At 38.3% G+C, this 11,014-nt stretch overlaps 1 protein-coding gene across 1 annotated transcript in view; it reads right to left on the bottom strand.

Moving 5' to 3' along the window:
• Window positions 1-2,395: 2,395 nt before the first annotated feature.
• The window catches only part of LOC127429632 (collagen alpha-4(IV) chain-like), an 81,677-nt gene continuing 73,058 nt past the window's right edge, over window positions 2,396-11,014 (bottom strand). Inside the window, exons 39-46 of the mRNA XM_051678760.1 lie at window positions 10,725-10,832; window positions 10,134-10,289; window positions 8,912-9,019; window positions 8,680-8,820; window positions 8,299-8,415; window positions 7,854-8,042; window positions 5,932-6,215; window positions 2,396-5,846 (exon numbers count right to left, since the gene is read on the bottom strand). Of these exons, the coding sequence (XP_051534720.1) occupies window positions 5,589-5,846; window positions 5,932-6,215; window positions 7,854-8,042; window positions 8,299-8,415; window positions 8,680-8,820; window positions 8,912-9,019; window positions 10,134-10,289; window positions 10,725-10,832 (1,361 nt within the window). The 3' untranslated portion in view covers window positions 2,396-5,588. The remainder of the gene's footprint in view (window positions 5,847-5,931; window positions 6,216-7,853; window positions 8,043-8,298; window positions 8,416-8,679; window positions 8,821-8,911; window positions 9,020-10,133; window positions 10,290-10,724; window positions 10,833-11,014) is intronic.

The following is an 11,014-nucleotide window of genomic DNA, read 5'->3' as shown; positions in this document are numbered from 1 at the left end:
AAGGAGGAGTGGTACAGAGAGGGAGAGTGCGTGGAGGACAAAGGAAAGGAAGACCAAGAGCGGTGATCTCTGATGCGGTAAGGGCCACAATTATTGACCATGTTGTAAACCATGGTCTCTCTTTGAGAGAGGGTGGTCTAAGGGTGCAACCAAATCTGCACCGTTCAACAGTTGCATCAATAGTACGAATTTTCCGGCAAAACAACAGGTGACATGAGCATCCTTTGATGATAAATGAACTACATATTACAGTACAATAAAATATGTCTAAATTTTTACATGTACTGACATTTTGAAACCTATTACAATACAGTAATTGTTGTGTTTTAGGATCCAAAGGTTGCCTCCGAGAGGATGGAGGGGCAGAATCTTTTCAGATGTGCAGGAAATTGGCATTGATGACATGGTAATTGCCAACAATGCAATAAAACTGCGGGAAATTCGGGACAGAATTTCACTTTTGGAAATGTGAATATGGTCAGCACAACGACAATTGCCAGAGTCCTAGAGAAACATAAAATAAGGATGAAGCAATTGTACACTATAACCTTTGAGAGAAACAGTGAACGTTTAAAAGAACTCCGGTATCAGTATGTCCAGGTAAGATGTCTGTTCAGTAACCAAACAGGGTACATACACAGTTATGCATAATGTAAATTACTGTAAAACTGTCTGTAATTTAGAGGGTAATGGAGATGGAAGCCAGCCGAACTCCACATACTTTTATCTTTGTGGATGAAGCTGGATTCAACCTGGCAAAAACACGCTGCAGGGGAAGAAATGTGATTGGACAGAGAGCAACCGTGGATGTCCCAGGCCAGAGAGGAGCTAACATCACGATGTGTGCAGCACTGTCCAATGATGGTTTGCTGTTACACAAACCATTCATTGGCCCCTACAATACAGAGAGGCTTATTTCTTTTCTGGATGACCTGCATAATCGACTTGTGCCAGCAGAGGAGAGAAGGCGAGGGGCATCAAACTCCCCTACCTTCATTGTTGTTGTTGGATAATGTGGCATTCCACCACTCTGCTGCAGTCACAGACTGGTTTGCTGCACATCCCAGGATGTCAGTATTATTCCTGCCTCCATACTCCCCTTTCTTGAACCCCATAGAGGAGTTTTTCTCTGCGTGGAGGTGGAAGGTTTATGACCACCATCCACATGACCAGATGACTTTACTGGAGGCAATGAATGTGGGTTTGAAGACATTTCTCCTTAAGACTGTTAGGAACTGCAGTTTTGAAAGCAGTCTGAAATTACCAGCAGTTACAAGGTGTCATATAATGTTTGTTTTATAGGGGGCGCTACGCAGCCCAGATCATCACACACAGTTTATGCCCACTCTAACCCAAGCACTGAAGAATTCAGAGGTGTTACCACTGAGCGAATAGAGAATGTATGACAAACACTGAGATCTACTACTAGATTGTTTACAGTAAAGACAGTGCAAAATAATCAGAGGGAGTATGAGATGATTCTTCCAACACTGATTGGTGGTATAATGATATAGCCTTTATGATGTCATCGGTGGGTCCCCACTGGCATGCAATTTCTTTAGATGTGTGGTTCCTGAATTTCAGTTCACACATGGGGGTCTGCAAAAAGCTTAAAAGAATTGTTGCACTTCTTTTCATACACTACACATTTCTTTTGCCTAAAGTGAAGGTCTTATCCTAATCTTACAGGGATAGTTCACCCAAAAATGAAAATTGTCATGTTCATGTTCCGTGAAGCACAATCGAGATGTTAGGCAGATTGACAGCCTCACTCACCATTCACTTTCATTGTATAGAAAAAAAGATGCAATGAAATTGCAACTGAGACAAACATTCTGCATAATATCTCTTTTTGTGTCTCGAAGGAAAGAAATTCATACAGGTATGGAACAACCTGAGGGCGAGTAAATCATAGAATTATCAACCATCCATTCAATGTTTATTATCAGTGAACATTAATGAAATCTACATCTATGACACATGTTTGTAGATGGCTTGATTCCAAGTGCAGTATGTTAATTTATGTGTAATAGTATGCCTTTTGTTTCAATGTGCCTCTGTTACCTGAATGTAATTGTGTTAACTTGCACTTTTCTTCTTCAAGGAAGTGTTTTTTTTTTTGTTTTTGTATACAAAAAATAAACCATTGTTTTTCCAACATGTTAAAACTGAATGATTTCAAATTGGTTCCAAGACACCACTATGACCATAATATGGTCTAACCATATTTATGCATTAAGGTATTACAGGTCATGCTATATTGTAAATATAGTCATGGCTATAGGGCATTGTTAGGCTCAATATAGATGATAAAAAATAACGTCAAGTGCCTTATTAGGGACTGTTGAACCAATGCAGATTTCGTTAACAAAAGAAATAGTTTGCTACAGATTTTATTGCAAGTTATTACAAAGAGCAGAACTTTTATTAGACATTTAATACACTGTAAGAATTGATCCTGATCGTTGAATGTTAAATGCAAAGTCATAGTAAAAGGTTGGTTATATACAAGTATTTTAAAAATGTTTGTTGTCCTTGTGGTGTATATACTTCCATGTTCATGTCTAACAGTACAGTACTAGAGACATATAACTCCTAAATGCCACAATGAAATGCATTCCTAAGTCGCCGGCAACATTATATATATATATATATATATATAAAAGGAAAGAAATAAAAAACAGAAAAAAAAGGATAATCACTTCTTTTAAGAAAGGAAAAGCTTTTCCATTTGCTGTGAAGTTTGTTTTTCCTTTCAAAAATAGCACCAAAATAATCTCTAGCTAAATAAATACTTTTGACATTTAGAAAAAAGTATAAAGCAAAGCTGTATGTTCAACAGTGCAATCATATTTACATACAAAAGAATATATCACGCTCAAAACAGGGCTCATGCCTCCATGTTACGAGGATATGGACAACTGAATACTGAGGGTGTTGGCTTCCTTTTAATGGCTTGAGTTAGTTTAGACAATGAGAGCCATCAATTTAAATAAGAAAAAACAAATGGAAAACTAGGCAGGGAAGATTCTCAAGTGTTCAGTAATGATGACTGGGAAACTAAATGGCACCTTTCACAAATGACAGAAGAGAAGACATAGCAATGAAAGGATAAAGGAAACGGATGCTTTAAACATGATTTTTTAAATCCTAACTACATTAAACAGTACTTTCAGATGTGCCACATTTATGAGGCCAAAACATTCTTTTAGAAACCATGTAAAGAGTATTATGAAATATGAAAATGTTTTGTGATTAACATCTACTTAAAGATTCAATACAAGGTTTTATACAAGTTAAGCTCAGTCGACAGCATTTGAAAATAAAGCAAAAATTGAGGTTGCATTGAGGCACTTACAATGCAAGTGAATGGGGCCAATTTTTAAGAGGGTTTAAAGGCAGAAATGTGAAGCTTATAATTTTATAAAAGCACTTGCATTAATTCTCCTGTTAAAACTTGTGTGTTATTTGAGCTGTAAAGTTGTTTAAATAGTAATTTTTACAGTCATTTTAGGGTTTTAGGGTATGTTGACATTACATCATCATGGTAACGAAGTTGTAAAATTATACATAACTTTACACAGTAAAGCTTAGCAAGCAATTTTATCACACTAAAATCATGTTAACATGCATATTGTTTACGTCTTGTGGCTATTCTTTCGAAACAGTGAGTATTTTAATGTTTATGGATTGGCCCCACTGACTTCCATTGTAAGTGCCTCACTGTAACCCAGAGAAAAGGGAGGGATGAGTCTAAATTAATTTTTGTGGTAATCATTTATGCTGAAAATGCTGTCGACTAATCTAAAATTGTATTGAACACGGAATATTCCTTCAAGTCCTGAATACCCTAAAACCAATCAATCAATCAAATATATCGCCTTGCAAATGCAGTCTATGTCCACAAGGAAATGTGTTTCCTTTGGCCTTACAAACTTGAGATTTTAGTTTTTTGTTGAATGTTTACTTCCATAGTTCCTTAATTAATTTTGAGAGAAACACTAATACTGCTTGAAGTAAGAAATATTGTGAGTAAGATATTTTACCTTTTCACCTTTGGCATGACTTCCAGTAGATAGAAATACACGGTAGAGTTGAAGACTTCGGAGTAGAAAAAAAACGAGTGGAATTTCACCAACCATCAGTCATTGAATTATGTGCAGAATAAACTGCATCGACACGCCTAAAGATATGTTCATACTGACAGCGATTTAATTACTGGATGTCGCCAAGTCGTACTTGACTACAGTATCGGACTTTTCTACAAGGCAGATCATGTGAGCTCCACCGTCTTCACTCTCATTGGTACAGCATTTTTGCATAAAGTTTAACTCTACTCAACTTTGTCACATAGACCTTATTCACACTAGCACCATATTTGATTTTTTTATAGGAATGACAACGAGGCTGTGAGGGATAGACTTACAGTCTCTTCAATGGGCTGTACTGCAGTTTAAAGTGTTTTTGGATTGTTCCGCGGACAATACATTGATAAAATATCTATCCAAGAACATTCAGTATACAAAGAACTCCAGACAACATGAGTTGTGGAAAATCAGATGTGATCTAGGAGCTTTTTACAGCTATATACCGTTCGTGCCATTGAAGAGATGGTAAGTCTATCACTCACAACCTCGTTGTCATTCCCATTAAAAATCAAAGATGTCGCTCATGTCACCTGAAACTACTCACTTTGTCACTACAAATCGCTATCAGAGTGAATGCCGTAAAAGAAAATGTGTAATAACGCTAATGTCCAAGTTTAGTATTCAAGCTTCGTTTTGGTTAAAAATGGCACCATATACCAAAACTACCATTACAAGAATGCACTGATGTTTGATGTTTACAGGCAAAAGTAGGTGAAATAAGTATTTGTTGTTGCAGTGAGAGAGGGGGAAATTAACATAGGAATTTGTGCAAATTGTTTCGTTTTCACTAGCACCAAATATAATGACACCAAAGGTAAATTATGCAAAGACTTAAAGGAACAGTTCAGTCATAAATGGAAAATTCTGTAATAATTTACTTACCCTCATTCTGTTCTAAGCCCTTATGACTTTCTTTTTAACATTAAACAATACAAGTTCTAGTGTGAACATGCAAGTCAGTCTTCTCGCATAGCGCCCATACAGAAAACGTGCAACAGACATAAAAAATGTTTGTATTGTTTCTCACTAAAACCAGTGCCTTCAGAAGATTTGGTATTTCATGCATGAGTTGCATAAACTACTTTTTTGACACTTTTGCATCCTTTTTGAAGCATAAAAATAGACAAAAACAAAAACAGTCATACAGGTTCAAGTCATGAGGGTGAGTAAATGATGATAGAATTCTCCTTTTTGGGTGAACTTTTCCTTTAAAGGAGAATGTGTTTGAATGAGCTCTGTGGGAATAAATCCAGTGACTGTAGGTAAAACATCAGCAAAGTTCACAGCCTGCAGTTCAACAAAAACGGTCAAAAATTGAGTCATTTTTTTCCTTCTCCACAAAAGAGACCAAAAGCATCTTCAATCAATACCAATCCGGTGACCTACTGTTGTGCATTCTCAGTGCAGTTTTCTAGGAAACGTGAATGATTTGTGATGAAATCATTCCCTCATGCAAACGTTGCAGTGGCTGATGCTGCTGCGCTGCTCCTGTTCGCTGTTTAGTACAGTACTGTGAGGGCTCGGGTTAAAGTGCTGCCCGCTCACTCTAGTCAGCCAGAAGCTGTAGATGGTGGCAAAATAATGGCACGTGCCACGTGGCCCTTGACACTCCACAAACGGCTGGCTGCGAAAGTCCCGCAAGCAGCTTCCTGTTGACGTCAGAGACTGCCCCCCTCCCTCGTCCCCTGATCCTGTGTGCTGGGACACAGAAATGATGTCAGGCAAAACCTGACCTTAAAACACAAGAACAAACATGCAAAGACACACAGCTCTATCCTCTTACCATCAGGAATGAATATCCAGTCCAAAGACTTCTCCATGTGGGAGGACACTGTGGTGTAGATGTGTCTTGACTGTGTATTGCAATGGCTGGTGATGGAGCTTCACACACCACACACCTGCTGATGTGTGGCTGAATTTCTGGTCCCACCAGAGGCATCATAGGAATCGAGGCAGTGGTAGACAGCCAATAAGATTTGTCATTGCGGCTAGCGTAGTCGCAAGTCTCCGTATTACAGTAGGAGAATGGCATGGTGCTGAACATACGCAAACATGAACCTGCCTGACCTGATGAACACAAACACAAAGACTAAATGTGTCAAAATGTGTACAATTTGCATCACTAATTTTAACTAGGGCAGTCAATTGATATATTTTTTAATCAAATGAATTACAGGACATACCGATTAATTAAATTGTATATATATATATATATATATATATATATATATATAAAGGCCCCCAAATAATAAAAAGAATTCCCTATAAATAATGCATAATTCTAAATATAATTATTCAGATTAAAATATATTGCAAATTTGTGGCTGACATGTAAAGCATTGATTAGACAATAAAAATTGGCAATTGATTTATTCCCATATCACTGAACATGCCGAAAGTCGACAGCAATCCATTTAGCAATACAGTTGGTTAATCTGTCCTGTTCTCACAGGACACGTTCTTGCATTCTGTCTGCGCAATTATTACTGTTGTCTAAGAACATATGCATCAGACAGACGTTTTTGGAGTGTCTCACTGGTATTTAGCATCATAAAAACCACATTTATAGGACTCTGTGTCAAGTTAAAAGTAGTTGAAACTTTTAACATCATGTCTCGAGACCCCTGCATTCTGTTGTGCTTCATCCAGCATAATTTTCTGTAAAGCTGCTTTGAAATGATGTGTGTTGTGAAAAGCACTATACAAATATATATTTGACTTGTGAAGAACACTGTCATTCTGTGGCTGTGCTGCTTGTAAGTTTTGGTGAGGCGCACTGACAGCCCCCCGCTGACGTGGCTCATAAAACATGAATTTACATGTACTTCAAGCTTGAATTGCTCTGATGGTAGGAAAATACATACTTTTATTATGGAATTTATGTATTATTTATGGTGTGTAATTTTATTATTGTAAAATGTTATAATAATTTATTTTTATATTTTATTAATAATAAATTTATTAGGGGCCTGGGTAGCTCTGCGAGTATTGATACTGACTACCACCCCTGGAGTCATGAGTTCGAATCCAGGGAGTGCTGAGTGACTCCAGCCAGGTCTCCTAAGCAACCAAATTGGCCCGGTTGCTAGGGAGGGTAGAGCGATTAGTGGTTCTCACTCTCAATGGGGTGCGTGTTAAGTTGTGCATGGATCGCGGAGAGTAGCATGAGCCTCCACATGCGGAGTCTCCACGGTGTCATGCACAACGAGCCACGTGATAAGATGCGGAGGCAACTGAGACTTGTCCTCCACCACCTGGATTGAGGTGAGTAACTGTGCCACCACGAGGACCTACTAAGTAGTGGGAATTGGGCATTCCAAATTGGGGATAATAAGGATTAAAATAAATAATAAAGAAAATAATAATAATACATTTATTAATTTATTATTTTTATATAATTAATATAATTATATTATATTAATTTATCATCATATATATATTTTTTTATTATTTCTTTATAATTAATCACTCTAAATTAATGTGTTAAATTGACAGCCCTAATTTTAATTTTACGCGATTTCATATCACGGTAACAGTATATCACTCTGTGCTCATTCTTGCTGGAAATACAACCGCCAGATGTTTAATATATTATATGACCAACTGCCATACTGCCCAGCCCTACATGAATGTTATAGTAGTTCATAATGTACATCTAAACATGCCATTTGTGTTATTATATGAGTGTGTGTGTTTAGCACATACCAAGGTCTTGTGTGTGTGCTCTCTCTTGACCCTCTAAATAAAGCAGGCTGTAGCCCTCCCATAGCTTGGTCAGGCCCTGGGGACAAGCAGGCACTGCTTCAGACTGGCTGTGCATCACCAAAAGGAATCCAGAAGTAAACTTCTCACCAGTTCCAGGAGCACCCCGATTACCAGGAGGTCCTTGGGATCCTGGGACAGAAGAAGAAATGGGAAGGACAAATGGATCGATGAATGGGTCGATGCAAGTGGTTGGACAGATATGGTCTCATTTGTAAGTCACTTTGGAAACAAGCTTCTTTTAAAGGTATAAATGAAAATGTAGAGGATGAATAACTGAATGGACGGAAGAGAGAGTGTACAACAGTGAGATGTCATCAGGCTCAGCTATTGATAAACTATTGGTAAATCAGATTGAATGAATTCTGTTTTATACACAGAAACACACCCTGAAAGCCTGGAGGTCCTCTCAGGCCATCATCTCCAGGGTTTCCAGGAGGTCCATCTAATCCTGGTGGCCCAGGTAGTCCAGGGAATCCCACAGCTCCCATTGGTCCCTTCATACCTAGGTAAGATCAGGCAGTGTTGAGTGACTAACTTAAAGTAGTAATACCCTAGTACCGCAAAGACCTTGTGACCCTTTTTAGTTACTGCAGAATATCACATTGGACACTTTATTTCCCCTATTTTCATGTTTGTCTGTATTTGAAATAAAATGTCTCTTTGAAGCCTGATTCTGCCATACCCAATTTGTTTGTCTTTGCTCATGCCTGCTAACGAGGAGTTTCAAAATGTAATGCTCCCTTTTAAAGATTAATTCCTTTTGTACCTTTTGGACCCTCTATTCCACTGGGTCCAGCCACACCCTCAATACCAGTCAAGCCAGCGGGACCACGAGCACCAGTGGGGCCCTGTGGAGGGCTACAGTGAATATTAGCAGGTCTGACAATGCCAGGGTCGCCTTTCTGACCTACAAATACAGAGAGAAAGAGATATTGAGAGTGTAGGATTCGTAAGATGGTAGAGAGATGGTCATATCATGATTTGGAGGCCCCACTGACCTCGATCTCCTTTCTCTCCTTTAGCACCACAGGGTCCTCGGGGGCCACATTCGCCCATGGAGCCAAAGGGACCTGGAAGGCCCATGGGTCCATGTTGTCCTCTTTCACCTGTAACAGTTGTACATAAAATGACCTAAAACACAAATGACTAAGTTCTTATAGAACCAAGCTGATAGGTTCTTTGAAATTGTTATCTGTTAGCCAATCAGCTCGCTCACATGTAATATGTCAAGCCAATTGGCTCATATGGTATACGTTGATACTGTAGGTCCTTTGATAGTAATCGGGTAGCCAATCAACTTGCGTACACTCTCTTTGCCTAACATTTACATTAGCTCAGTTTGCAAGTAAGCCAGTTTCTCTGAAAATGCTGTTTGAAAAGGTGGGTGCTGGGGCCTTTTCTATTATCTGCTTGCATGGTAAGGTCTGCTTTTGGCCATGACACACGGAAGCACATTTTTATCAAGGTTAACCACAGCCAAATCGGGCACTGGCACACATCCTATCTTAGGACATTAGTTTAAATAAATACATCCATAGCTAGGCTAGGCTCTGTGCACATGTCTCTTTGGAGCAGCAGCAGTACACAAGTCTATGCGATAGATCTGCTTGTTTGGGGAGGTTGTGTAAAAAGTGCTAAACATCGAAAGTTTGTGATACATGGTTTTTATTATACAAGTATGTGTGTATGCGTGCATGTACAGTGGTCCAAAAAACATTTTGGAGACTTACTGTAAACCACACTTTGAGACATTTGGGAACTTTTTGGTTGTCAGATTTAGTGAAACGTGTATATAGTGAATATGACAAACTACACCAGTGGTTATTCTGCAAGGGCACCTGTGTGACCTTAAGGGGAACTGATTCATACAGTACATCCACTAAAATTACCTTGCATGCAGTTGGTTAAAAGTAATAATTTAATTACAGATGTCATTTGGTTTCATATTTTGTGATCTAATGCATGACATTCATACATTTTTAAGGGTGTCTTACATGTCCAAATACTTTTTGGGGCCACTGTCTTTGTTTTATTGTTTGAATCTAAAAGAGAATGTATGAATATTAAAATATGTAAATGTATCTGCTTGTGTGTACAGTTTCTTTGTCTATATTTATTAGGAGTTGATACTGTATAAAGTAGCAGTTCAAAGCATTTATCAAACGTGTGTGTGTTGTGTGCTTGCTTATATTATTATTCATCAGTAATGGTTTCTTTTACCTTTTGGGCCTTCCGGGCCCTGATATCCAGGTGGGCCATTGAGTCCAGGGTACCCTTTTTCTCCTTTATATCCTGGTAACCCAGGCTGACCTTTCTCACCGTCATCACCCCTAAGTTTGAATGTAGTGCCTGGTTCTCCCACCTCTCCCATTGGGCCTGGAAAAGCAAAACACATACAGAACCATCCACACAACATACTGTAGTATGTAGATATAAGGCTGAATCTCACAAAGAAAATAAGCATATGCAGGTCATCTTTCACTCCAAACATTTGGGGAACAGTAAACACACACACACACACACTTTTTTTTTTTTTTTTTTTTTTTTTTGCAATGTGAAATTATTTCCATAACAGTTTTTTGCATTATATCAATTAGAAATAAACTACTTGTCATCAATGCAGCCAATAAAGGCTTCATTTTCTTTCTCAAAGAAATGTTTTTTCTTTTCTTTTAATTTTGAGGTGAAATATGAACCATTTATACAGGCTTAGAGAGATTAACCCATAAAACATTTCATTGTTAATTGTGTAATTAAAATGCTTCTCCACATAACACACACACACACACACACACACACACACACACACACCTGGTGGTCCATCTGGTCCAGGGTAACCCTGTTCTCCATACTGTCCAAGTTTACCATACTTACAGTCTGCACCACGAAGTCCTTGAGGACCGATCAAACCAGGGTCTCCTATAGAGAAAGGAGGAGGAGAAAGGATTATTTTTTTGATAGATATTTAGAGTTTATATAGATTTATATATAACAGGTCAATAGGTATTTTGCATCACAGCTATTACTATATCGTGGATATAGCATGGCTAGAACCCTGTATTGAGGAATCAGCATCCAGGATCTATCCATTTTTTTTATTA

This window comes from Myxocyprinus asiaticus, chromosome 39 (genome assembly GCF_019703515.2).
Source record: "Myxocyprinus asiaticus isolate MX2 ecotype Aquarium Trade chromosome 39, UBuf_Myxa_2, whole genome shotgun sequence".
Taxonomy (NCBI): domain Eukaryota; kingdom Metazoa; phylum Chordata; class Actinopteri; order Cypriniformes; family Catostomidae; genus Myxocyprinus; species Myxocyprinus asiaticus.
The sequence above is the reverse complement of the archived record's forward strand: the minus strand, read 5'-3'. Positions and strand labels throughout refer to the sequence as shown.